Genomic DNA, 27,421 nt, shown 5'->3' with positions numbered 1-27,421 from the left:
TAATACAGTTAATTTAAACAATTATTTTATGATAAAACTCATATTAAACAACACTTTATTGGATCACAAGAAAACTCTGCCTGCAATTCCACTATGAACTCTCAGATAGTGAAGAGTATGAAATTTCATCAAAACCAATGTCTATTGAACAAAATGATGTTTGTTTCTTGGTTTTCAAATAATATAGAAATTCAATCAATGGAATAGTACGACTCAATAGACGATATTCTTGCAATTATAATTGGTGGTTGCCGTGATCTCTTTTCTTTCACCAAGATTAAAACAATAATAGAGTTGTTAATCTAATCTTATATAAATAGTTTTCTGTTTTTCTTCAATGTTTCAAATTATATTTTATTACAATAACTTTCTAAGAAAGAAAAAATAAATTCCTTTGTTTGTCTTAATATTTCTAAGAAATAAAAGATGACTTAAGACGGAATTCTAATTACGAAAAATATACGATGAAAATGACTAACTTTCAATGATTCTACTTTTTTCTGTAAATAAAGGTTTAAGAAGTTTCTTCCTGTAGTTTAACCAAAAAAAAAAATAATAAAAAAAATTTCTAAATATCTAGATTTCCAATAAATATGTTATCAATTGGTCTTATTATATTTATAATATTTTTTATAACTGCTCTGAGCAATTATTGCCAAGCACCACTTCCCAAGATCGTTTCAGTTCCTAAAGGATACAATTTAATATTTGTACAAACATTAACTAGACATGGTGATAGAAGTCCTATGAATTCATTTGATCAAGACGATGCATTTTATAATTGTAGTGGAACAATATTATCTAGTGTAAGAGAAAGTGAGTCAATAGGGAAAGCTGGTGATACATTAAGGATAAATGTTATTGATAAAAATACTAACCCATATGCTAAAAACTATATGTGGAAAGGAAGTTGTGAAGTTTCTCAGTTGACTGTTAAAGGAATAAGACAACACCACAACTTAGGAATATATCAACGAAAAAAATACTTGGATATGGGATTTCTTCCCATTGAATATGACCCTAAAAAGATTTATATTAGAAGTACAGAACGTAGTAGAACTATTCAATCATCTCAAGCCTTTAGTCAAACATTTTATCCACCAGAAACAAGAATACAAGAAAAAGTAATTCCGATATATGTTGTTCCAAAAGATATTGAAATAATGTTTCCTAATAGGGAGCTTTGCAATGAAATTAATAAAAGAGAAAAAGATACTTATAAGATTGCTCTTGTTAGTCAAACTCGTTTATCAATTCAACAAGTTGAAAAAAAAGCAATTAGAGTACTTGGATTTAAGTCAAAATATAATTGGTTAGAAGATTATGTTGATATTATGAATTGTAGAATATGTCACAATATATCCTTACCATGTAGAAATGGAGAGTGTTTAACTATTGAGGATTATAATCAATTATGGTACCAAACTCAATTAGAAAATAGATATTTATTTAGAACTGATGGATTGGCTCAATTACAAATTGGGTTGTTTGTTAAAGAACTAATTGATAGAGCAGATATGGCATTAAATGGTACAAGTACATATGTTTACGAACATTATACTGGTCATGATTCAACATTAATGCCATACCTTGCATTAATTGGACAAGATGTATTCACATGGCCACCATATGCCAGTCATATTGACATTGAAATTTATTCATTTGAAGGAGAAAGGTATATAAGAGTGGTATATAATAATAAAGTTGTGTCATTACCTATATGTCATCAAGTAGATGGTTTTTGTAAATGGGAAGAATATAAAGACTATTTATTAAAGAATGGAATAGTGTCAATGAATGAATGTAAACCTAAATAATGAATAATTTAGTAGTTTATTTAAACTGTAACGAAGGTTCATAAAAAATGTATCAACAAAAAAAAAATTAGAAGTGAGGAGTTTTTGGAGGTGAAATAATATCATTTGCTAAATCTGGAGTGATAGGATTAGTGTCATTCATTGAACCACCTCTAACTCGTTTATCTATTATATGAGAAGAATTAGACTTCTTCTTTTTTAAGAACTCTTTGAGTTTAGAGAGGTCTTCAGAAGGAAGACCAATCATTGCTAATTCTTCATCGTCCATACTAAATAAATCATCTTGACTAATATACCCGAAACAGATAAACACTTCGGCGTATTGTTCCAAACCAAGAGGGGCTAATAATTTTTTCATTACCTCAATAGGACTATCATTAAATTTGTTTGGTTTTAATTTCTCAAGTTCAGCTCCATTAAATAATAATGAAAATTCAGGGAATAGTTTTACAATAAAACTACTTAATGTTTCACTATACTCATTATAATATGATGATTCAATATCATCACTAGCTCCAGGAATACAAATAAAATCTTGTGCATTTTTAATAATAGACTGTAATTTTTTCATTCCACCAGCAAATCTATCTTGTTGTCCATAAATTGCAAAAACTGGTATTTTTACCATCTTAATCATTTTAGCATTTTCAAATATTCCTTTACCAAATGTAGATGGGTCCATCTTAGGACTTATCATTATTACTCCAGCTGCAATTGTTTCATTTTTCTTTGCTCTTTTTTTACTTGCCAACATTAAAGATACAGCTGCACCGACTCCTTTTCCACATAAAATTAATCTACTAGTTGGTTTATGTAAAATAGAAGTAATATATGAATACACATATTCTGCGTTTGTTGCTAATAATTCATCTGAATAAGGTTGGTCAAATAATCCATAACTTGGATATTCAAATGCTAAAATATTACAATGCATTGTCTCTGTTAATAATTCTAATGATGAAGTTATTAATCCTAAATCTTCTCCACAATCATGCATATACATAATTGTTACTGGTTCAATAGAAGTACTTGATTTCATTGAACATTTAAACCATAAAGCTGGAATATCTTTTTTAACATTTCCTGTTTTAATATAAATTAAATGAGGTAGTGCTTTAGTATAACTACAAGGTGGTTTTTGTGACATTGCTACATTAAAGGCTCTTCCAAATACTACATCTGAAATATGATGAACTCTCATTCTAGGTGAAGTTAATTGACTTGATGGAGATAACATTGTTGCACTTTTTTCTATTTGTTGTTTAGCTTCACGTAACATTGAATTAAACTTTTCAGGTAATTGAGTTGTTGAATATTCATTATGAAATTTTTTAATAACTTCTAATTGAATTGGAAAAATATCTACTTGTAAGGTATCACCATCACTAGCATACATTGAAATAGAATCATTCCAATTAGGAATAACACGAATACTTGGGATATGACAAAATATTCCTTCTTGTCTAAGTGGTGGTTGAATCTTTTCAAGAATAGAATTAAACTCAGAGTACAAAGAATAAATTCCTTGTGACTTACTATTTTCTGTTAAAGAATGGTAAGTATGTTCAATCACACAATATCCCATTTTTTTCTCTTTTTAGATTCTTCTTTTTTTTTTTTCTGTTATTTTGATTTTTCTTTTTGCTCATTAATTGTTCTTTTTTGCTTTTTATTTATATTTCTTTCTTTTCTAACTTTATAATAGTTATTTTTCATATTTTTACTTCTTATTCTTTTTAAAGATCTCTAAATACCTTTTAAAAAGTTAATAACGAAATAAGAAAAACAAAAATTATTTATAGAATTTCACGAAACAATAAAGAATTTTAAGAACTTCTGCCAAACTAAAAAATATTACAATTTTCTTTTTTATTTGAGACAATAATTTGTCTTTTTATTATTCTTCTAAAAATTAACCTTATCAGGATTGTTTTCTATAGTTTCGTCAGAGGTATAGTCATAATCACTCTCATAATCACAATGAAAAGAAAAATTTTCTTCTGTTGAAGTAGAATGATGAAATGTATTGATTGATTTAATTTTTGTAATTGTACAATCGTCGTCAATACCTTTTCTTTCTAATTGAGTACTATCACTAAAAAGTGTACCATTTGAGTTTTGTTTACTTTCAATATTATTATGATAGGTGTCATTAGTATTATCGTCGATATCGTCAACATCAATAACACTTGGATAACTATCAGCATCTATAACATCATTTGTTAACATTAAATCATTTTTATTTTCGTCTTTATAATTAACAACCCCATTAATAATTTCAACAAACTCAGCACTTGGAGGTGCTTTTTGAATAATTTCTTGAAGTCTAATATTTAATTCAATATCTTCCCAATAACAGACTTGCTTACAAAAGCAACAAATCCAAGGTTTATGTTGCCAGCTAGTAATTAAACTTATTGCATCCATATAGAAATTATGATTACAATGTTTTCCTTTTACTGGATTATTCATTCTACACTTAGAGAATGGACAATTCAACGAAATAACAACTCTGTTTTCTAATTCCATTTCACCATCATTAATAATATCATCTACAAGTTTATCAGTATAACGATGTTCTTTATTAATTTCATTAATTAGTCTATCTTTTATTTCAGATGGACTTTCTTGATTACAAGTAAAAATAACAATAATTTCATTTGATTTAATTTTATATCTTCCATTTTTAATTGGATAAGGAATAACTTTATATTTTGTTTTTTCATTATATTGTTCAAATAAATAATCAGTTTTATCTATTGTTACACACCCTGACACATCAATTCCAGAATTGTTAATTACTCTTATAAAAGCACTTTGACGTATATTAACTGTTTCAAAATTTTGTTTTGGCTGGATAATATAAAGTACTTTTGAGAGTGTATAATATGAAAGTAATGTTTCTTTAAATCTAACCGGTAATTGGTCAATTAAACTCATAATAATTGGATGATGTATTTCAGGTAATTTAGGTTTAATAGGGATTACTTGAATTGGTTTTGAAAGAGATATTTCTTGATTAGGAGGAAGGTCTACACCAAGCTCTAAAGAACTAGAAGACGCCGTCTTTTTTATAGGAATAAAAACCGTTAATGAAGAACGAGTTGAAGAAGTACGTTTTAAAGGAGTATTTGATGATTGATGAGTTATAGACTGAGGAGAATTTTCAGCTGGTACTTCTTTATTTAATTCATTACAGAGATATTTTCCAAAATCAATAAGAGAAATAAAATTTGAATAAGGCTGAAGATAATGAAACATAGGAATAGAAAATAAATATGATCTTAACGAAATAAGTTTACTAGTTTCTTTATTTAATATTTCTCCACTTTCTTGAAAAAGATATTCAAATGGATAATCCTCTTTTTTTAATTTAAGTATCTTGTATATTTCTGTTTCTTTATTTTGTTGTAACCATTCTAAGTACTTCATTGGTACAATGAAATTATTTTATTTTTTTTATTTAAAAATTTTTATTTCTTTTTTTTTTATTTTTGGCATTTTTCTTTTTTTTTTGAAGATTTTCAAAAAAATAATATCCTTTAATTTACATAAAAAAGTTGTAAATTAGTATTTTAGGGTATTTACTTTTCATTTAGAGTTATTTTCATCAATTTAAAAAAGAGAAAAATTGAGATGAAAAGTGAAAAACTAAGAATCGACTTATAAATAAAAGACATAATGGAGTTTGAGATTCCTCAAACAGAACATGAAAAAGAAAAGGGATACGGTGGGTTATTGGATTGTAGTACACCAAATGATTTTGAAAATGATTATAAACTATCGGATATAAAAAAAATCACATCATCAATAATTAAAGAAGCGTCATTGGACCCTCTTATTTTATATTCAGAACCAAAAAAATATGGGTATTTACATTTGGCAGCACAAAAAAAGGTATTATCAAATTCTATTTGTCAAATTGCAATTTCATTAGTTAAATATAATCTTGAGTCTTTAAATTCAGATCAATGTAAACAATACAGAAGTACTTTAAAAATGATCATTTATCTAGAAAGTCTTATTGATATTGACCAGCTTATTATTAAGAGTGTCATCGATGTTTTACAATTACCATTTGACAGTATTTTTACATCACCTGATACCTTCTTTTTAGATACTATTAGACAAATTGCAACAAAAGGAATAAAAACAATTGATAGTGAATTTTTAAATAAAATCTTTATTCAATTAACAAATCTTAATCATATAGAAGGTATTGTTACCGGACTTATTCAATTATTAAGTGAAGACAATGACATTGTTAAAATTGCTAACTCTATTCTTCGTAACAATAGCCCAGTATTACAAAAATTTCTCAGACAATTACTTTCTATTGATACTATAAACCCAAAATTACTAAAAAGTATTTCTATCTTATTTCCTTTATTACCTGAGTTAGTTCCTGAAAGTAAACTAAAATTACCAAGTATTCTTCATTGTTTATTAGAACAACAAGAACACATACTTCGTAATGCTGTGATAGAGTGTTATGCCAATATTCTTCTTGATACCCCAAATGATCAGTTATATGATTGTCTTACTGAAAGATTTCATGACGTCAATTCATTTGTAAGAGTTAAAGTATTACAAATGTGGCAAATGCTTGTTGAACATAGATGTATCCCATTAGAACGATTTAATAAATTAACTTCTAGTGCTGTTGAACGTTTAAATGACAAATCAACACCAGTAAGAAAAAATGCAATTTCATTATTACAAGCGATGTTAGTATTTAATCCTTATTCAGTTATATTAAGAAGAGATCTTTTTGAATCGAAGTTACAAGAAACTGCTGAAATGTTAAAAGAAAATGTAAAAGAAGAAAACAAAGATGATAGTGAAGAAGAACAAGAATTTACTGTTCCAGTTAATAAAATTTTAGAAATATTTGAAGGAACTGGATTTCAACATGTTGCTGATACTGAATTACTTGAAGCTAAAAAACAAGAGGTTTTAAAAAATTTTATTGAGTGGTTAAAAAATTCAATTGAATTTATTAGTGTATTTGAAGAAGCTGTTGATTCTGTTGAAAGAATACTAGAATCAACGTCAGTACTAGACCTTAAAGAAGCAATTAAATTCTTCGGAAGTATTTGTCAATACAAAATACCTAAAGGAGCAAGGGCATTAAAGAAAACATTAGAACTATTATTTTCTAAAGAAGTTGATGTTCAAAACGTCATTGTTGAAGCAGTTTCTAAAGCTTTATGTGAAGAGTCTCCACAAAATACTGTAAATAACCTATTAATTATGACGAATGGATCAAATATTGGAGAAGAATTATGTATTAAGAAATTAGTTGAATTGCTTATTCAAAAAAAAGTTATTGGGCCAACCGAAATTGATTATTTATGGGCATACATGGCTGGCAAATTACCAACTGGAGGAGATATGGAAGCGCTTACTGCATTGACATTGTTATCTTTTGTTGGTGCTGCAAAACCATCGTTAATATTAAATAAAATATCATTACTAAATTCAATTTGCTTCAAAAAAGGACAACTTCCTACATTTATATATAGAGGGTGTCAAGTTTTATATCACTTATATGAAGAAAAGAATGCGTTAGAAAAGATTAGTATAAATGATCCAACTATAATTCAAATAATTGGTTGTCTTGATGAAACAATAGGACCAAACACATGGATTGCTTTAAATCAATTAGTTCTTGACCTTGTTTATAAAGCAGTTGATAATCCAAATGAAGTAGGGAAAGAAATTATTTTAAGAAGGGTTGCTGAAGTTGAGAAAAGTCCTAAAGTGTCAAACATTAGTAAATTATTGTCTGCTGTTGGAGGAGTAGCAAGAAAACAAGGAGAAATATATGAAAAAATGAAAGAAGGTGTTGTAGATGAGATTGAGAAGAAAAAAGGAAAGAAAGGAAAACGGATTAGTATTGCATGTGAAAATAAGATTCATGAAGTTGTCGGTGAGGTATTAGAAGATGGGTTATTAGGAGAATTTGTACCAATTATAAATGACTATTGTAAAGACATTATTGAAGGAAAATATAACGAAGATAATTTTCTAACATTCCGAGTTGTTGTGATTAATTCTTTGTGTTCTTTTATGATGGTTAATCAACGTTATTGTGAAGAACACCTTCAAGAATTATTTACTATATTAGAAAATACACAAGATGAATGTGTTAGGAGTAATATTGTTTATTATGTTGGAGACTTTGCATGTAGATATCCAAATTTATTAGAAGGATGGATTAAATATCTTTATGGACGTTTAAAAGACCCAAGTGCATTAGTTAGGAGAAGTGCAGTTATTGTATTAAGTGAATTAATATTTCATGATATTATTAAAGTAAAAGGATCAATATATTTGATGGGGCTTGCACTTGTTGATGATGAAGAAAGAGTTAGAGATTTAGCACATACATTTTTCCAAGAATATTCATCAAAAACAAATGCTATTTATAGTGTTCTTCCCGATCTTATTTCATCACTTGGAAATGAAGATATTACTAGAGAACATTTTAGATATATTATTAAATATATATTTTCATTTATTTCAAAAGATAAACAACATGAACAATTAATGAATAAATTATGTTCGAGATTTACTATGAATGAACAAACACCAAAACAATGGGAGTATACTGCTTATTGTTTATCTCTCTTATCATATAATGAAAAAACATTAAAGAAATTAATGAGCTCTGTAAAAATTTTTGGAAATAAATTACATATCACAGAAGTTAAAGAGGCTTTCATTTCTTTATGTCAACGACTAAGGAAGTTTGCTAAACCAGAAATGAAAGTGTTAATTGAAGAGTTTGAAAAAATAATCATCAAAGAAGGAGGTGAGGATGAAATTAATGAAGAAGAAGAAAAAAATAATAATCAAGAAATGTCAGAAGAACAAAATTATGATGAATGATAAAAACTATTTTTTATTTTTCTTCTTTTTAATTTGAAATATAAGAATTATTGAGTTATTTAAAAGAAAACTTAGAATTTAAGTAAATTAAGATGAAGGCTAATGAACTTATTCAAAGAATTACTACAATAGAAAATAAAGATAAAGCAAAAGTATTGCAAAGGTTTTTCAAAACTGGAAAAGGTGAATATGGTGAAGGAGATCTTTTTCTAGGAGTTCCATTACCATCAATAAGAAAAGAAACAAAAGTATTTTTAAATACTTATATTCAACGAAAAAAATTTATTGAAGGAAAGACAATAAATGAAGTATTAAATGAAGTAAAAGATTTATTAAATAATAAGTATCATGAAATTCGAGTAGCGGGATGTATTATTCTTGTTGAATTATATCCAGTTGATGAAGAAATAATTTATAAGTTTTATCTTACTCAAACTGAACATTTAAATAATTGGGATTTAGTTGATATAACATGTTATAAAATTCTTGGGAAATACTTGTTAAAAAAAGAAAAGGATATTCTTTATATATTAGCTCAAAGTAAATCATTATGGGAAAGAAGAATTGCAATGGTCACAACAATGACATTCATTAAAAATGGACAATTTGAAGATTCATTAAAAATTTGTGACATTCTTAAATCAGACCCTCATGACTTAATACATAAAGCATGTGGATGGATGTTAAAAGAAATAGGAAAGAAAAATAAAAAGAAACTAATAACTTACCTTAATGAAAATGTAACAACGTTACATCCAGTAACACGAAACTATGCATGTGAACATTTGTCTAATGAATTAAAACAAAAATATAAAGAACTTGCTAAACAAAAGTAACTAAATTATTTTTTCTTCTTATCCTTTGTGGTTTTATTCCAAATGAAAACGAGTTAAATCAACACAATGACAAAAAATTACAAGTCCTAATAGTAAAATAGTAAAGAATGCTGTACTAATGCAAACAACAAATATTCCAATCCATCCAGAAACACCCCATTCATCATCATCACTTCCACCTTTTAAAGTTTCAGCAACAACACACATAATTTGACAAATAATAAACAAAATTGTCAAAAGTTTTATTTCCATGTTAATTGGAATTGAAATTATTAGTTTGAAAGAAGTAAAATTCTTTGATTATTACTAATAGTAAATTTGTTATTTTTTTTACTAATCACAACCAAAAGTCTTGAAGTAAAAAAAAATGAACAATTCCAATTTAATCGGTTTGCTTTACATGGAAAAGAGAAGAACAATTGAATGTTTTTCCTGTTAGATCAGATTGGACTTGTTTTATTAGAACAAACTTTTGTTTATCTGATAAAATCTCTTTCTTTTCCATTTTTAAAGTAGATTCTTGTAACTTACGATACTTTAATTTAGAGATAGACATAATACCAAAGTTAGTTTGTGTTGCAATAAAAGATAAGAGATCAGAACACTCTAATAAATCAGCTTCTGAGATAACAACAATATATTCATAATTTTCATCCATAATAAATTCTTTTAACTGTTCAGAAAATAACCTTTGTGGATAAATATCAATTGTTTTAAAGATACTAGGATATGTATTAGAGAATGTTTTCATTGCTGAGTTAGCAAAGAACCCTGATGCAATTGTTTGAGTTGATCTATTTGGTATACCATCTGTATAACATAACGCAAGATTAGACTCTTTAATTAACTCTTGTTTTCTTGCTTCATCTAAAGCTATATTATCACTACATTTGAAGAATAAGAATAGTGGTGGTGCTTCAGAACTTATTTTTGATGAATTAATCCTTTCAACCCCCGAAAAAGAGAAATACCTTACACAATTTTTGAATGGTTCTAATAATTCCCATGGAATAATATTTAATGTTGGACTAACAATTAATTTATTTGCTCGACGTTCTTTAAAGAGGTCTAAAGAATTAAATATTTCTTCCATTTTATCTTTAACTTGTGAAATAGAGTCACATGGTTGAGGACGAGTTCTATCAATGTTATAAGCAAAGTAATTCATTAAAAATCCATCCATTGTAATTGTTTGTCGTTTAACAATATTTTGTAAATTAACAATTGCAGGTCGTTTTATTAAAAATAATGTAAATGGTTTTTGTGGGTATTCTTTTAAATGTCCATTAAACTGAGTTTCTTTTAATTGATTTGGATTAAGTAATGATAATATAGTAGACTCTTCATTAAGCATTTCTGTTGGTTTGTTAGTTCTAGAGAGACACAAAGCATTTATAAAATTGAATCCTTTCTTTTGCTTCATCATTCGAATAATTTCTTTGTTAAATTCTTTTTCACATCCAACCATCTTACATTTTCCTTTACTAATTTTTAGACTACCAAATGTAGATTTTTTGATTTTTGATTCATTTTCCATATCATGTGATAATGCAAGTAATAACTGTGAAATAGTTATTGTTGGTGAAACAATATAATATATTGACCCTTTTTTAATTGTAATTTTCATTGCAATCATTGTAACAGTTGTTTGTATTGGAGATAATACACCAAATTGACATACACATGTTTCTCCAGAACTATGATAAAAAATGATTGATCCACAAAGTTGTAATATTAAAAATACATGTTCAGATTTAAATTGAGCAGTTGAAGCAGCAATCGTTTGAGTTGTAGTAGTGGTTTGTTGTCTGAAAATAGGGAGTATTTCAAATGAAGGTTCTGGTTGTCTAACAGTTCCTAATTGAGGAATAACAAATGAATAAATAAAATGACTTTCTTTAACCATTTCTAATATATTTTTAATTAATTCTTTATTAGAATCAATTAAACCATTTTTAGTTATTCTTGAATTTGAATATCGTTCTACATTATATTTAATTGCTACTATTTTAGAATAAAGTAATTGTGAATATAAAGAAAGTGCATGAGTTGCATATGCTTCATACATAGCTAATGTTGGATTAATTCTATTACACATTTTAATTAATAACACTCTTAATAAATCTGTTTCATCAATACAATCTAATTGAAGTTTTTTATTAACTGTATCACAAAATGATCGTGTTTGATTTAAATTCTCCCAGAAATCAATAAATTCATTATTTCTTCTTCTAATTCTTAGTGTTGCATATTGAAGCATTAAATAAGTATCTATTATAACAAAATTAGCATTAATAGTATTTTTTCCAAATAAAATCATTAATCGTACAACTCTTCCTAAAATTTCGTACATAGTAAATACATAATGAGCAGGTATATTCGGTCCAATATCTCTTGGACCATCAAAAAACATTGTGTATAATGTTTGGACAGCTAGTTGAAGATGTGAATATGATTCTTGTCTTTTATCTCTTAGAAATTGTATTTCTGCCATAGTAACATATGCAGGGATAATATGCCATATATCAAACATTTGTGAATAAGTTTTTAATGCTTCATATGCATATTTTCTCGCACCTTCAGCATCAATAATAAAGTCTTTTGGGGAAACACTTGTTTTAATTTTTACAACACTCCATTTCTTTAAGAATGAACTACCTTCAAAATATGTTAAATTAAGTGTTGAAGCAAAACAATATCCAGCAGAATCATTAGGTGTACGTAATAAAAATTGTGTTTTTGTTGATGCAATAACTAATTGCGTTTTGGCTAATCGCCCATCATCAGCCAATAATGTATAAATATCATATGATTTCTGAAATGATAATAATGCTTCTTGAACAACTTCCCAATCTCCATTGAATAAGGTTGGCTCGATTACTTTAATTGGTACTTTTTCTCCATTTTCATCTGAGAGGAATGAAGTTAAAAATTTGTTTATTCCATCGTCATCTCTAAGATATGATGGATATGTTTGAACAGGATTAGACAATATCTTTCTTAAAACGTTTCCTCTTTTAAAGAATAATGAACCTAGTAATCTATAATCTGTATTATCGCATAGAGTTAATGAAAAATCTATCATTGACATAGCTCTATGATATTGCTCTGCATTAACATAACACATTGCTATAATTGAAAACACATTAACAGCAACTTCTGTTCTCTGTTTTTTATTGATTAATTCAAACTCAAACAAATGAACATCTTCTAAAGTTTTTAAACAATCATCACACCACCCTCGTTTAGCATACATTTTTGCAAGAATTACTTTTAATTCTACTTCTTTTGACCTTGGAATATTAAGTTTATTAAAGAAATTGATTGTTGTTTGAACTCTTTTGTCATCTCCAACATGAAGAAATATTTCTGCCAATCTTTGCATATTTTGATGATAAATTGGTAATGATTTAATATTTGTTGTTTCTAAATGTTTTTGAGAAACAAATCTAAGAGCAAGTAACTGAAAAGCACTATCATATAAACCAATTGAAATATAAATTTCTGCTAATACTCCAACAATATAAAGAAATTCATTATATTTTTCTTCTTTATAATAAATTTCAATTAACCATTTATACATATTAATGGCTTTAGTTTCTTCTCCAATATGTGTAGCAATATCTGCAATTATTTTGACTGTCATTTGAATGTCGATATAAAGAACATATGGTGCAACAAAGAATACTGTATCTATTAATGATTTACAATATTCAGTTTTATGATTTAATGTAGAAACCTGTAATAATTTAATACATACCTTAATTCCTAAAGGAGTTAAGAATAATGAAATATACCATAATTGTCTTAATATATAAAAGGAATCAAATAATAATGATTCTGATGTTTTAGAATCTTCAAAAAAGTTAAAAATAATTCCAAGTACTAACGCTACTCTTGCTTTAAAGAAGTTTATTTCCATTTTTTTATAATACTCAACTAAACGACTTTTTTGTTCATTAAGAAATTTTTTATCTACATCCAGAAGTTGATCATCAACAGTAATTTTTGTATATGTTACTGAAGAATATCCTAATTCAATCAAAATTGCTTCACACAATATCCATGAATTATAAATAATTGTTAATTCATCATCATTTTTCTCTTTTAAATTATCTAATTCACTATCAATTTGTTCAAAATATTCATCATCTCTCCAATTCCCAACTACTCCTTTATTCATTCTTATATGAAATTGATATCCTTTTCTTATTATTTCTAGTAACTGAAATCCACAACCAGTAAAAAATTTATTTCCAATCTCTTTTAAATATTCATCTCCAAATGAATAACATACACAAATAATTTGTAGCATTTCGATAATATTGATACTTTTTAAATCGTATTGTCTTAATAATTCACTTCTAACAAATCCTATTGCCATATTGTTAAATTGTCCAACTTTCTTTTTTAATGAATAACTACTCGATTTAAATGCAATATTAACTAATGTTTTTATATCTTTTTTCTTTTGTAATATTTCAATTAAATTATCACTTAATTTTTCATCAACAGGAAGATCTATAATATTCCATAATGTATTTTCTTTAATTTCTTTAGTTGTTTCTTCAATGTATTGTTGTAGTTGAGGTGCTTGAAATTTAGTTGTTAATCTCTCATCATAAAATTTCATTGGAAGGCCATAACCTACTGTTTGTACACTTTGATTGTTAATAATTTCAAGTAATCTACAATTCTCTGGTGGATTCTCTTCCATAATTTCTTCTTGAAATGAATCAAATACACTTAATGTAGGAACATTCGTTTGTGGTGTAATACCAAATTCTGCATCCCAATCTTCTTCTTCTTCAATCACTTGTTCTTCTTTGCTATTCTTCTTTTCTTTTTCTTTCTCATGTTTATTATGAAGTTCAATATACTTATTCATAAATTCAGTTGTTTTTATTGAACCAAACATTAAAGATATTTTCTGAACTTTAGTGAAAAGAATATCAGTGATCCCTTCACAGGTACATTCAAAATACTCTAATTCATATGATAATATTGCTGATAATTCTCCAATAATCTTCCAAGGATAAATATATTGTGGTGGTTTAGTAAATGGATGTAATGGATATAAATAACATGACAACGCTTCTATTAATCGATTTACTTTTGGGGTAAATGAATCATCATCTTTATTTAATTCATAAACATCACAATTTAATCTAGCTGATAACCTTGAAAAACATGCATCATTAGGTGGATCTAATATTGTCGAATACATAGTATAAGCTAATTCTAACATTTGATTACATTTACTTTTATCTCCAACCTTTTTATAAATTATATAAGCTTGATAAAATACTCGTAATTTAAAAAGATCACTTACAGGTAATGTAGGTTTTAAACATTCATTAATTAGAGGTAAATATAACTTTTCCGCATTTATATAATCATGTTTCATTCCATATTCATTTGCTTTTTCCCATCGTTTTACTATTTCTTTAACAATAGGATTATCAATATTTTCTATACAAAGATCAGTATATCCATCAAACTCTTCTTCTTTATAAAAACTGAGTGTAACTTCAGGAAAATGATCAACAAGATCTTTAACTTGTTTTAAAAATGGAAGTTTCATCATAATCAGAGTTGTATTAGGAATTGAAATACTTTGAAATGATTCATTTTCACCTAACGAAAAATCATCATCCCAAACTTCGTCAGTTGTTACACTTATTTTTTTTACTTCTATTGGTTTTTTTTCATCTATTGGTATTTCACCAAAATTATCTCCCCACTCATCTTTATTATTTCCATCTAATTCATCAGCAAAATCATTATCCCAATTTTCAGGTGTATCTGATTTTTTTATTAATGGTTTTTCACTTGTTGATCTTTTCTTTCGGGGTGTTATTTTTTTTTCTTTTTTATCGTTTATAAAAATATCATCCCAATTATCTTCTCCAACTAATGCAGATGGTTTTTTTTCATTAATCTTTTTTCGTGGTGAAACAATTATATCAAAACCTTCATTACAACTATCTTCTTTATCTTTTCCTTTTGTTTTTAATGTTGGTATTTTTATTTTTTTCCCATCTTTCTTCTCTTTATCTATTAATATTGACCTTCTTTTTCCATTTAATTTCTTTCTTGAAGACTTCTTTTCTTCTTTTGCTAATTCTTGTAACCCATAAAACCCTTCATCTGAATTCTCATTCTTTGCATTTCCAAAATCATCATCCCAATTTTCATTGTTCCCTACCTTAGAATATTCGTTTGTCTTTTTTTGAAGAAAATTATTTAATGGTTTTACACTGATCTTCGTTTTGCTTTCACCTTCTTCAGGAATAACAAAATCATCTCCCCAATCGTCATTATCTTTCGTTTGTATAGTTTTGATTTCAAAATTTTTCGTTGTATTTGTTGTTGTTTCCTTTTGTATTGACGTAATCATCTTTTCTCCTGTTTTTATTTCTCCAAAATCATCATCCCAACATTCTCCATTTGTGTTGTCACTACTTCGTATTTTCATTTCATTGACTTTGTCATTTATTTCGAAGTCATCATCCCAATTTTCCTCGTCTAACTTATCAAAAGTTTGATTGGAGTGCGACATCTCCTTTTTATCTTTTCTTGTTTTTTCTCTAAAAATATTTTTTTATTTTTATTTTTTATTTAAACAAAAAAAAAACACAAAAAATTTAATTAAAATTGTTATTAAAAATTCTTTCTTTTAAATTCATTCTTGGGTATTTGAGACTTATGTTTCGAAAGAAAATGTTGTAAATTAAAGAAAAAAAACGAAAACTCAATTTTATTATTATTTGATAGCACTAAAATGGAAGGGAAGAAGAAATTTTTCAGAAAACCATTAACAAGTGCTCAAATTAATGTATTAAAAAAACAAGAAGAACCTGCTTGTGATTTAGTATTGGAGATTATGAGTAAAACAGAGTTTGGGTGTCATCAAAGAAAATTACCAAAAGAAATAGTTAAAGCAATGGAAGGAATGAGAGGGTTTCATAAAGATAATGGATTTTTTTTACCACTAAGACACTATCATGACATTGTATCACAACTTAAAAATATGGGATTTTCTATGAAAGAGATTCCTAATGAAGTGTTACAATATTTTCAAGATGTGATTGAAGGAATAGATACATCATCAAAAGAAGTAGTAGACATGTCTCAAATTGGTGAACAACTTTTATTTAAATTAAAGCCTTTTCAAATTCAAGGTGTTGAGTTTGGTATTCAACATAATGGAAGATGTCTTATTGCTGATGAAATGGGATTAGGCAAAACGTTACAAGCTATTTCAATAGCTCAGTACTATAAAACAGATTGGCCATTATTGGTTATTTGTCCATCTTCACTAAGAGCTAATTGGAAAAATGAGATTATAACTAATTGCAAGTGTTATGATGATGTTGTTGTAATGTTTAGTTCAAAAGATCTTAATAAACCATGGGGAAGAGTAACAATTGTTTCATATGAAATAGCAGCAAAACATGCACAAGAAATACTTGATAAACAATTTAAAATTGTCATTGCAGATGAGTGTCATTATTTAAAAAATTCTCAATCAAAAAGGTGTCGTGAATTATTACCAGTATTAATCAACGCTGAACATACTATTTTATTAAGTGGAACTGCATTACTTTCAAGACCAAGTGAATTATATCCTCAAATGCAAGCTCTTAGGTTTCCAATATTTCCTTCTTTTCATAAATTTGGAGTTAGGTATTGTAATGCAAAAGTTACACAATTTGGTTGGGATTATACTGGTAATTCACATCTTCCCGAACTTCATATCTTATTATCTAAATTTGTAATGATTAGAAGATTAAAAGAAGAAGTACTTTCTGAGTTACCTGATAAAGAAAGAATGGAAGTAGTAATAGACATTCCACAAGAAGATGTTATTAAAATGAAAGATTTAAGATTGGCAGCTGAGCTCCAAAAAAAAAAGTTAGGTGATAAAGTTGAAAAGTTTACAAAACAAATTCAATTCGTAGAGTTATATAATATGACTTGTACTGCTAAACTTAAAGGGGTATGTTCATTTCTTGATAAAATGATTATAGAAGGGAAAAAATTATTAGTTTTTGGTCATCACCAAGAAATGCTTGATGGAATAGAGAATTATATTAAAGAAAGTAATATTGAGTATATAAGAATTGATGGATCAACAAATGCTTCTTTAAGAGCAAAATATGTAGACCGGTTTCAAAAAGAGAAAAGAATTAGAATTGCTATTCTTAGTGTTACTGCTGCAGGAACAGGAATCACTCTTCATAGTGCAGATACTGTTGTTTTTGCTGAATTATATTGGACACCAGGAGTACTGAGACAAGCAGAAGATAGAGTTCATAGAATTGGGCAAAAGAATGATGTTAGAATCTTTTACTTAATTGGAAAACAAACGGTTGATGATCTTATTTGGCCTTTACTTGAAAAGAAGTTGAAAATTTCAGGAGAAACTCTTGATGGGAAAGAAGTTGGGCATGACACAAAAAAAGTTACAGTAAGTGTAGAAATAGAAAAAGAAGATAATAGTGATAGTATTGGAAGTAAAAATACACCAATAACTATTGATTGCGATGATGATATTTTTATTGAAGATGATGAATTACAAACAGCTAAGCCTATTGACTACGATAACAGTAGTGAATTATTGGATGATGTTTTATTTGAAGAAAAACCAAGAAGAAAAACAAAAACAATTATCACAGAAGTTAATAATGAACAAAAAAAGAAATCATTTACTAAACGAATTAGTCAAGAAAGTGATATTTCTATCACTGGAATTAAAGAAGGAAACAACTATGGATTTCCATGTTTGATTGGTGCAAAAAAGTTAAAAGAAGATAATGGAAAACCAATTGCATTAATGAAACCTGAGCCTATGGGAAAAAGAAATAAAACAATTAATGACTTCTTCAAAGTAACAAAACCAATTCCAAAAGGTTTATTGACATTTGCTAATGAAGTTGATCATAGAAAAAAGAAAAAAATAGATGAAGAAAATAGTATATTAGATGATATCCCATCTTCAGTATTTACCAGCTGTACTGAAGTAAATGAAAAATCCCAAGAAAAAGAAGAGATACAAAATATAATAGACGATATATCCCAAGTAAATGTAAAAAGAATACCTTCATCTGTTAACTTCTTTTCCTTTAATTCTACTTGTAAAAATGAAAATAGAAAAGATATTTTAATGGAAGAGGCAGAGAAAACTATTCAAAAAAATGAAGAAGAAATAAAAAAGATAGAAGTCATAGAAATTGAAGATGATAAAAAACCAAACCAAACACAAAAACTAATTGAGACATATAAATTAAATGAAACAGTTAAACAACCAATAAATACTAAGAAAAAAGGAATTGTAATTAAATTAACTAAACATCAAAAAGATGTATTTGATACAAAAATGGGAGGTTCTAATACAAAAAACAAAGAAAGAAAAAGAAGTTTGTCTCCATCTCAAAGTTCAATAACTTCATTCTTCAAAACAAATGATGATATAAAGAAAAAAGAAAGTAAACCAGAAAAAATACCTCCACTACTAACAACAACAAAGAAAAAGAGTGACCCAACAGAAGATGATTTTGAACTCGAACCAAATGAATTTGAAAAAAGTATGATTGGATTAGGAAGTACAACTGGTAAAATGAAATATCATGCATTATTACCTAATAAATAATATAAAATATTTGTACTTATTTCTATTGTTCAATCTCTTTATGTAATTCTTTTAATGAAAAAAAGAAGAAAAATAAATCAAAAAAAAAACAGTCGAATTCAAAAAGATTATTGTTAGTGGTAATCTATATTACTTATTTTGTTTCATTTGGTGTTGATTCAGCTGTTTTGATTTGATTTTTACGTGCATCCTTTGCTGCTAATTTTTCTTCTTGTTTCTTTTTAAGTGCATTTTCATATTTGTGAATCAACTCTTCTTTAAATGGATAGAGATGAGGAATTCCTGGTTCTTTCTTTAATTTCTTTCGTGCTTCAGGAAACTTTTTTGCTAACTTTCTCATCTTTTGGTTGTGTCTTCCAATTTTCTTCTCAATTGAGTGTTTCTTACTTAGTGTTTGTCGTTTATTTCTGGGTTTTGATCTTGGCATCCTTTTTATGTCTCTAAGTTCTTTTCTGTTTATTTTAGGGTTTTTCTTTTTAGATTTTATTAGAATAAGTTTTCCTAAAATATTTAATGAAAAATTTTTCAAATTAAATAGATTTTTTATTTTTTTCCTTGTTTTCTCATTCCCCTTTCATTTCATCAGTATTTCATAAAAAAATCTTCAATAAAATACACTTAGTTCCGAATTCAATCAGCTGACTTTAACATGGGTTACATTTTATTTGTTCTTCCTTCTTATTCAATACAAATGCACAGAATAAACTGGTTTTTCTTTATTTTACAATTTTTAAGTTTCAGTTTTACGTATTGATTCATTGTTGTATATTTATGATTTTTAAACTCTAATGTAAATTATATAAATCAGCATAAAATAATTCTTCAACTGTTAAACAGAGTTATATTAATTTATATTCATTAAGTCAAAAATCACACAACCCCATTTCTTCTCTTGTTTTTGTTCGTATGACTCTTTAGAGTTGTGTTTTATAAATACGTTCTATATTTATATTTCTAAATGTGTTCTTCCATTTAGCTCTTCTTTTTAATTGAACCAGTTTAACAAAGGACTTCTTCGTTTTTCTTGTTCAACGAAGAAAAACTTTTATTTATATTTTTGAATAAAACGTTAATTATCAATAGTAACTGAAAGATATTTACTACAGTTTAAATAAAAGTTCATTTAAAATAGATTTTCATATTGATTTTTATAGGTTATGATATTCTGACAACTAATTCAACTGTTTATAGTATCTTAATTTATTTATTTTTATTCTTTAACATAATTTTTAAATTCTTCTTTATTAAAAAACCTTTTTTGAGTATTGTGGGCATCGAATAATAATCTAACAATAATTGAAATAGACTCTTCTTTAAAAATCTCTCATCAGTTCTTATTTTTACGCTTTGGTTTATAACATGATGACTTAGGTTTTTTACATACTTTAAATCAATTGTGTGTGTTGTGTCTTGTTCTAATTCTCCACTACTCTTGTTATTAATTTATTATTGATCCATTTTTTGTTATTAAGAAATTTATGTTGATGGTCAAAATCCTTATACAAGTCATTTCTTAAAAAATAAAATATCTATAAATAAATAAGATGACGTGGTAGAAAAAGATAATCACGAATTTCCGATTGTAATACATAACATTTTATGAAGTTTTTATTCACCAAAAGACCATTCTGATATTAAAGTCAAAGAGATATTTTCAGTTTAGTTAAATAATTTCTAGAAGTCATTAAACTTTTTAGTGTGATGATGATGTGAATTTCTCAGAGTATTTGTGGTATTGACTAGATACCTTTTTGAGATAGTATGACAGAAAGATGTAAGGTTCAAATTCAAGAATGTTGAAAGAATTAATTGGTTGATAGATTATAGATGGTATTAAATAAGTATTTAACTAATGAAGTTCAAAGAAAGGAATGAGATGAAATAAGTAATGAGACATTTCATCAGAAAGTATTTCATGGAAAAGAGTTTTCAAATAGTTAGAAGAAAATAAATAAGTAAGAAAGAACAAGATTTGTAAAGAAGAAATGGGGAGATTACTTTAAATGTTTCAAGGAAGAAATAGAAGTGAAGAAATGAGAGAGATAGAATGATAAGAGTGGTAGAAAAAAAGAAGAAGAAGTTGAGAAAGTCGTTTAGAAAGACAAGAAACAGTCTTCAAGAATAAAGAAATAAAAGAAATAAAGAAGAAAAAAATGATAAAAGAAAAAAAATAGAAACTTAAAAAGGAAAAAGAATGAAGAGTGAGAAGAGATTACAAGAAAGATATCAAGAAAGAGAAGGACTAAAATGGCACGAGAACATTTATGAACAACTTGAATATGAGAAAGAGATAATTGAAAAAATAAAAAGAGGAGAAATTAAGAGAGAAGAAGAAGAAATAGAAAGTCAAGTAAGAGAAGAAGAAGAAACACAAATTAAAGTGAGAGAAGAAGAAGAAGGGAAAATTAAGATAAAAGTCATTCGACCCAATCAATATAAAAAAGTTAAAATAGGAATTTATGTTAATGGAGAAGAAGAAATATTTGATAAAAAATATGAATGGGAGATGAAAGAAGGAATTGAAAAGATTGAAGTTGAAAAACCAATGGTTGAAGGTATTTTTGATATTAGAGTGATGTATGAGAAAAAGAAATTAACAGAAGAAAAGAAATATATTTTTAAAGAAGCAAAAGGACAAGATTTTATTCATATTGAAAAAGTTAAATATAAAGAAAATAATAAAGAAATAGAAGGAGTTAAAATTAAAATAGAAGAAGATAAATCAGAAGAAGGAGATTTTGTATGTATTTATTTAGCAAGTAATATTAAAAATGAAAATTATATTCGGAAAAAATATCTTGAAAATAATACATTAATGTTTTTTATTCCTTTAATAAATAAAGGAATTTATTTTTTAAAATACTTTAGAAAACCAGTTCGTGAACCAACACAATTTTCTCCATTTATTCATATTCAACGTTTTGAATTTTAATTGATATTTTTCATTATTATTATTTCATTTTTATATAATTCTATTTCTTTATATAATCATTATTTTATTATCTTCTTTTCATTCTATTGTTTTTTATTATTTAATTTCATTAAATTTTAATAATTCAAATAAACAATGAATTGAACTTAATATTAATTACAAAGAAATTATGTAATCTTGTGAAGAATGTTAAATATATTAAACACAAAAAAGATAACAAAAATATCATAAATAACAGTGAAATCTTATTAGTCTATAAACCAACAGATTTAACATACAATTGTATAAAATCATGAAAGAGTAATAAAAGAATGATGATAAAAGGAATAAAAAATAAAAAGAATGAAATGAATCAAAAATATAATAATATAATAAATGATATATAACAATGATGTAAAATAAAATAATCAAAATAATAAAGAAATAAAAAGAAGTAAAATGAACAAAAGAATAATGAATATCAATAAATGATATAATAAATGATAATAAAAATATAATATAATAAATGATAATAAAGATAAAAATGAATAAAGAGATAGAAATAATAATTATAAGAAATAAAGAATAGAAAATACTAACAAAACAATAAAAGAAGAATGAATAACAGAGAAAGAATTGAATATATTTAAAATATAGAAACAATAAATAAATAAAATAAAATCAATGAAAGAAGAAAGAATAAATGATATATATCTGTATAAAATATAGAATAAGAATTAAAATAACAAAATAAATATTTTAATAAATCATCATCATATTCATTTTAAATCAAAATTAAATAATAAAATAAATAAAATAAGAAAAGATTAATTACATATAAATAAAATAAGTACATAAAATAATATGTAAAATATTAACATTTTTATTCATTTATTTTATTATCTTTTAACATACTAATTATCTAAATGTTTTATAATAATTTTTAATTTAACAATAAAATAAAACATAATATTCAGATAATAAATACAATAAATGAATAAATATTGAATGAATAAAATAAGATTTAAAGAATATATTTTAATAAATATTATAAATTAAAATATAAAAATTAAAAATATAAAATGAAGAATAATATTTTTATTAAACAAAAAAGAACATCAAATAAATAAAAATAATATAATTAATAATATAATAATGATAAATTTTAAATGATAATATTTGATTCTTTTCAATTAAATATTATATAAGTCATAAATCAAATTAATAAATGATTATAATATCAATAAATAATCTTATAATAATTTAATATCATTAATAATTCTCTTATTCATAATTATTTCATAATTATTCATTTATGATAATAACATTATAAATATTAATCATTTTCTTAATATAATTCATTTGTATTTTTTATATTAATTTCTTTATAAAATGAAAATAAACATATCATATTATTCAATTTTTTATTCAATTAATGAAGAATTAGTATTTCTAATATTGATTAATAATTTTAAATAAAAAAGTATAAATGAATATTTAATACTAAACATACTTTTAAATTAAATTTATATTTAATATAATAATAATAATAAGAAAATATAATATAATAATAAAAAGAAGAAATGTATAAAGAATGATTAAATTATATGTTTAATAATATAATATAATCTAAATAAATATAAATATAAATTTAATTTAGTTCATTATATCAGATTTAAACAGAATATAACATAATAAATATTATAAGTGAAATATAACAAAGTATCTAAAATAAAATTAAAGAATAATAACAAACAACAAAACATTGTATTTAAATGATTAGAATAATGAAATATTTAATAATATTCAAATTAAATAATAAATAATTTAATAGAAATAAAATCAAATTATAAATATAATTGAATGAAATAAGAACAGAAATAAATAACAATATTAAAACAAAAGAAATAATTCATAATATGATTATTTCATTATCATTATTCATCAAATATAAAACATTAAATCAATAAATTAAAATCATTTTAAATAAAATAAAGAAACAAATTAATAACTTTAACAAATTGATAGTTTTTTCAATAATCTAAAAGAATAATACATAAATAATTTCATTAGAAAAACAAATTAATTTTATCTAAAACAGAACCAAACAAATAATAATATATACGAAGTATTTAATTATATAATTAATGAAATATAAATTAAAATGAATCATTTTTATTTAAACAATAAATATTAATAAAATGAAATGATTCACATATTATTTAATATCAAATTATTATAAATAATTATTAACATTAATATTAAATTATAATATAATGACATTAAAATAATTTACTATAACTCATCATTATTAAACATATTTTAACATTAATCATATCTAAACAGATTATAAAAAAACAATAAAATATAAGAAACAATTAAATATTTAACTCTTTCTTTTTATAAAAATATATTTTAATAACTCCTAAAAAAACATAAAAAAAGTGAAAAGACTGAATCATTTTCAATTATGTCTGCTTTTAATCTTCTTTATTTTCTTCTTTTTCTTCTTCTTTTTCTTCATTTTCTTCTTCAGAACTTTCTTCATTTTCTTCTTCAGAACTTTCTTCTTTCTCATCAGTAGGATCATGATAATCATATACTTGTTTTAATTCTTTTCTAGATATTGCATAGAAAATAGTTCCAATTAATAATGCTGGTACAAGATATAATAATGCTGGTTGTCCATGTGCAAATGTGTGCATAATGACAAATGTAATTAATAATCCAATGAAATATGAAACCATAGAGACCATGAAATATTGACTCTTGTTATTGAAAGAAGTATCTATTCTTTTCATTAATGCAATAAAAATACCTGGGATAGCAATATCACCAAGTCCAAGAATTGAAACTTGCTCTGTGAAGATGAATCGTCCATCCTTAGGGAAGATAAATTTGATTGGTCCATCAACATGAGTTGCTACTGTCATCATAACTTCACTTCCAAATACCCAAAAGATATCATAGCAGAAAAGTGCAATTAACATAATTGCCGCAATTTTAAATGATGGTGCTGTAAGTTCTCCAATAGCAACAATTGTTAAACAAAATGCAAGGAAGTTATTAAAGATCCAATGGTGAGTAATAGCCCATATTAATGAAAATATAAATCCAACTCCTGTCCCAAGAATTTCTGATTTAGATGTTTCAATTTTATAATTAATGTATGGGATACTGATAACTAACTTCTCTGGAGATGCATATTTCTCAAATATAAATGAAAACAATTCACTTATTCCAACTGCCCCAATAAACATAAAATAAAGTGTTAACAAATATTGTAAATAGTCCGCAGAAATGAATTTAATGATAACGTATAATCCAAATAATACAAGACTTCCTATTACTGGCATTGATGCCGCATTCTTTAAATCCATAGATTCTGTTGTTTTCTCTCTAATTGCTTTTTCAGCTCTTTGTGCACCAAAGATTAATGGTAAAATTGGAGTAACAAATAATCCAACACTAGAAATGAGTTGATAGAATGTTGAAATTAATCTAACAATTTATATTGATCGTCTTTTCTTTTTTCTTTTTTTTTCTTTTTTTTTCTTTTTCAGTATTTTTTTAATACCTTGTTGGTAATGTCGTAAATCATTTCTAATCAATAAGTATTTCAGAAGTTTAAAAGGGTTTTTATTAACAAGATCACTTTACTTAAAGAGATGTCTGATTCTTGGTTAACCAACTTTCAACAAGTAATCCTTTATTTTCCTTCATTAACTCAAATCAAAGAATTAATGTTAATTTCTCGTCGTGCACAAGTGGCCGTTTTAACAATGGCCAACTGCCCGTACAATATTATGTCACATAACACACCAATTGAAGTTAGTACGTTTTTTACTAGATTAAAAATTTTAAATTTTCCATCAAATTATAGCACATTACAAGCCAAAACTCTTCCAACAACTCTACCACTTATTTTTAGAGGTATTGATTCACGATTTTTTCAACAATTTTTATTCAGTCGATTTGGGCAACATATTTTGAGAGTTAGTTTACAGAAAACTTTTATTACCAAATTACCAAATTATATTCATTTATTAGCTAATATTAAAACACTTGTATTGCTAGAATCTTATCACCCTGAAGTAACTTTAATTATGGAAAAAACAACAGCACAAAAATGTATTTTATATTGTGGAATAGTTGAACTCAAATCTATTGTTTCTCGAATTAATTTTAAAAAAAATTCTATTTCAAAATTCATATTTATTGTAGAGAAATGTGTTTATGCAGAAGAGCTTACTAATGTATATAAAGATATACCTTCTAAACATCAAATATATGTAAATTTTTTATCTTATTCAACAAAACAATTTTCATTTATTCCAAGATTAAGAGAACCATTTATAACTTCTATTCTTACTGATTTCATTGATAAAGATGAAAAATTTATTAATAAAACAATTAATAAAGCACAAATTCAATCAATAAAAATTATTGATACAATTAAAGAAATAGATTATTGTAGTCAAAATTCATTTAATATTAATTTTGATTCTGTTAAATCTGTTCATATTGCTTGTATACAATCTTCACCATTTATTATTGGAAAGAATGTAAAAAATTTAATAGTTGAAGAGTTTCATGGACCTTTATTATGTGATGAAGCACAATTACAAAACATAAACATAAAAAAATATTTTAAAGGTTCACTATTTATTGACGATACTAAATTGAAGCATATTTCAATTTCAGAATTACTTTTTGTGGTTTGGAAACATTGTAATGAATCTATGAAAAATACAATATTTATTTCAAATTTATTACTTAATTCAAATCAAATGAATGATATTGGTACACCATCAAAGAATATTAAAGTAATATTTGAATGTGATAATTCTTTTGTTCTTCCATGTTTTGATCATATTTTCTTTGGAAATAAATCATTATCAATTTCATTTGCTCATTTTAATACTTTACATTTTAATACATTTGTAATTGACTCATTAACTGCATCATATTGGATAGGAGAATCTGTTGATTTTTCTTGTATTAAAAGAATATCATTAAAAAGTTGTACAATTAAACAATTACTCTTTCAGAAAAATATTTTTGAATCAATTGAATTAATACATTGTAGTATAGGATCTATTATTATTAGTTCTTCTAACCTAATTAATTTAGAAAGATCAATGTTCCAATCTATTATTATTGAATGGGTATCATGCTGTACAATGACACAAATTAAAAGTGTATTATGTCAATTAAAAGAATGTTCATCATTTATTAAGAAAGATTGTTTGTTTAAAAAAATAGAATGTAATTTAAATTATTCTAACTAAATTCTTTCATTTATAAT

The 27,421-nt window shown here is 25.3% G+C and overlaps 10 protein-coding genes across 10 annotated transcripts, besides 36 other annotated features; 6 read left to right on the top strand and 4 right to left on the bottom strand.

The window, feature by feature from the left end:
- Positions 1 to 542: 542 nt before the first annotated feature.
- Positions 543 to 576: a sequence feature (AT_rich).
- Positions 577 to 593: 17 nt separating this feature from the next.
- On the top strand, positions 594 to 1,817 carry EDI_129530 (lysophosphatidic acid phosphatase type 6 precursor, putative; the record flags this gene model as incomplete). The annotated part of the gene is made up of 1 exon (XM_001741362.1): positions 594 to 1,817. One exon carries the CDS (start codon positions 594 to 596, stop codon positions 1,815 to 1,817), a length of 1,224 nt encoding a protein of 407 aa, XP_001741414.1.
- Positions 610 to 636: a sequence feature (AT_rich).
- A 67-nt stretch (positions 1,818 to 1,884) lies between the features above and the next one.
- On the bottom strand, positions 1,885 to 3,402 carry EDI_129520 (uncharacterized protein; the record flags this gene model as incomplete). Its single annotated transcript, XM_001741361.1, has 1 exon — positions 1,885 to 3,402. One exon carries the CDS (start codon positions 3,400 to 3,402, stop codon positions 1,885 to 1,887), a length of 1,518 nt encoding a protein of 505 aa, XP_001741413.1.
- Positions 3,402 to 3,555: a microsatellite.
- Positions 3,556 to 3,722: 167 nt separating this feature from the next.
- On the bottom strand, positions 3,723 to 5,249 carry EDI_129510 (uncharacterized protein; the record flags this gene model as incomplete). The annotated part of the gene is made up of 1 exon (XM_001741360.1): positions 3,723 to 5,249. The coding sequence occupies one exon, from the start codon at positions 5,247 to 5,249 to the stop codon at positions 3,723 to 3,725; it is 1,527 nt and encodes a 508-aa protein (XP_001741412.1).
- Positions 5,250 to 5,259: 10 nt separating this feature from the next.
- Positions 5,260 to 5,287: a sequence feature (AT_rich).
- Positions 5,288 to 5,333: a microsatellite.
- A 165-nt stretch (positions 5,334 to 5,498) lies between these two features.
- Positions 5,499 to 8,711, top strand: EDI_129500 (condensin, putative; the record flags this gene model as incomplete). Its single annotated transcript, XM_001741359.1, has 1 exon — positions 5,499 to 8,711. The coding sequence occupies one exon, from the start codon at positions 5,499 to 5,501 to the stop codon at positions 8,709 to 8,711; it is 3,213 nt and encodes a 1,070-aa protein (XP_001741411.1).
- Positions 8,312 to 8,343: a sequence feature (AT_rich).
- A 92-nt stretch (positions 8,712 to 8,803) lies between the features above and the next one.
- Positions 8,804 to 9,547, top strand: EDI_129490 (uncharacterized protein; the record flags this gene model as incomplete). The annotated part of the gene is made up of 1 exon (XM_001741358.1): positions 8,804 to 9,547. One exon carries the CDS (start codon positions 8,804 to 8,806, stop codon positions 9,545 to 9,547), a length of 744 nt encoding a protein of 247 aa, XP_001741410.1.
- A 382-nt stretch (positions 9,548 to 9,929) lies between these two features.
- Positions 9,930 to 16,109, bottom strand: EDI_129480 (uncharacterized protein; the record flags this gene model as incomplete). Its single annotated transcript, XM_001741357.1, has 1 exon — positions 9,930 to 16,109. The coding sequence occupies one exon, from the start codon at positions 16,107 to 16,109 to the stop codon at positions 9,930 to 9,932; it is 6,180 nt and encodes a 2,059-aa protein (XP_001741409.1).
- Positions 11,457 to 11,484: a sequence feature (AT_rich).
- Positions 14,344 to 14,402: a microsatellite.
- A 29-nt stretch (positions 16,110 to 16,138) lies between the features above and the next one.
- Positions 16,139 to 16,219: a sequence feature (AT_rich).
- A 112-nt stretch (positions 16,220 to 16,331) lies between these two features.
- On the top strand, positions 16,332 to 19,202 carry EDI_129470 (uncharacterized protein; the record flags this gene model as incomplete). The annotated part of the gene is made up of 1 exon (XM_001741356.1): positions 16,332 to 19,202. The coding sequence occupies one exon, from the start codon at positions 16,332 to 16,334 to the stop codon at positions 19,200 to 19,202; it is 2,871 nt and encodes a 956-aa protein (XP_001741408.1).
- Positions 19,193 to 19,214: a sequence feature (AT_rich).
- Positions 19,215 to 19,704: 490 nt separating this feature from the next.
- Positions 19,705 to 19,755: a sequence feature (AT_rich).
- Positions 19,756 to 20,397: 642 nt separating this feature from the next.
- Positions 20,398 to 20,454: a sequence feature (AT_rich).
- Positions 20,455 to 20,715: 261 nt separating this feature from the next.
- Positions 20,716 to 20,745: a sequence feature (AT_rich).
- Positions 20,746 to 21,212: 467 nt separating this feature from the next.
- Positions 21,213 to 21,401: a microsatellite.
- Positions 21,320 to 21,441: a microsatellite.
- EDI_129460 (uncharacterized protein) lies at positions 21,397 to 22,134 on the top strand (the record flags this gene model as incomplete). The annotated part of the gene is made up of 1 exon (XM_001741355.1): positions 21,397 to 22,134. One exon carries the CDS (start codon positions 21,397 to 21,399, stop codon positions 22,132 to 22,134), a length of 738 nt encoding a protein of 245 aa, XP_001741407.1.
- Positions 21,501 to 21,601: a microsatellite.
- Positions 21,859 to 21,924: a microsatellite.
- Positions 22,128 to 22,253: a microsatellite.
- A 151-nt stretch (positions 22,254 to 22,404) lies between these two features.
- Positions 22,405 to 22,577: a microsatellite.
- A 34-nt stretch (positions 22,578 to 22,611) lies between these two features.
- Positions 22,612 to 22,683: a microsatellite.
- A 4-nt stretch (positions 22,684 to 22,687) lies between these two features.
- Positions 22,688 to 22,870: a microsatellite.
- Positions 22,782 to 22,963: a microsatellite.
- Positions 22,964 to 22,967: 4 nt separating this feature from the next.
- Positions 22,968 to 23,065: a sequence feature (AT_rich).
- Position 23,066: 1 nt separating this feature from the next.
- Positions 23,067 to 23,254: a microsatellite.
- Positions 23,255 to 23,550: a sequence feature (AT_rich).
- A 16-nt stretch (positions 23,551 to 23,566) lies between these two features.
- Positions 23,567 to 23,650: a sequence feature (AT_rich).
- Positions 23,651 to 23,687: a microsatellite.
- Positions 23,688 to 23,727: 40 nt separating this feature from the next.
- Positions 23,728 to 23,860: a microsatellite.
- Positions 23,841 to 24,024: a microsatellite.
- A 35-nt stretch (positions 24,025 to 24,059) lies between these two features.
- Positions 24,060 to 24,205: a sequence feature (AT_rich).
- Positions 24,206 to 24,243: 38 nt separating this feature from the next.
- Positions 24,244 to 24,408: a microsatellite.
- Positions 24,409 to 24,459: 51 nt separating this feature from the next.
- Positions 24,460 to 24,535: a sequence feature (AT_rich).
- A 58-nt stretch (positions 24,536 to 24,593) lies between these two features.
- EDI_129450 (minor histocompatibility antigen H13, putative) lies at positions 24,594 to 25,493 on the bottom strand (the record flags this gene model as incomplete). The annotated part of the gene is made up of 1 exon (XM_001741354.1): positions 24,594 to 25,493. The coding sequence occupies one exon, from the start codon at positions 25,491 to 25,493 to the stop codon at positions 24,594 to 24,596; it is 900 nt and encodes a 299-aa protein (XP_001741406.1).
- Positions 24,598 to 24,647: a microsatellite.
- Positions 25,494 to 25,636: 143 nt separating the features above from the next.
- Positions 25,637 to 25,673: a microsatellite.
- Positions 25,674 to 25,781: 108 nt separating this feature from the next.
- EDI_129440 (uncharacterized protein) lies at positions 25,782 to 27,404 on the top strand (the record flags this gene model as incomplete). Its single annotated transcript, XM_001741353.1, has 1 exon — positions 25,782 to 27,404. One exon carries the CDS (start codon positions 25,782 to 25,784, stop codon positions 27,402 to 27,404), a length of 1,623 nt encoding a protein of 540 aa, XP_001741405.1.
- Positions 26,291 to 26,333: a sequence feature (AT_rich).
- Positions 26,506 to 26,534: a sequence feature (AT_rich).
- Positions 27,405 to 27,421: the final 17 nt, after the last annotated feature.

The sequence above is a fragment of the Entamoeba dispar genome, genomic scaffold (assembly GCF_000209125.1).
Source record: "Entamoeba dispar SAW760 scf_1105229463703 genomic scaffold, whole genome shotgun sequence".
In the NCBI taxonomy this organism is placed as follows: Eukaryota; Evosea; order Mastigamoebida; family Endamoebidae; genus Entamoeba; species Entamoeba dispar.
This window is presented reverse-complemented; position numbering and strand designations above follow the sequence as displayed.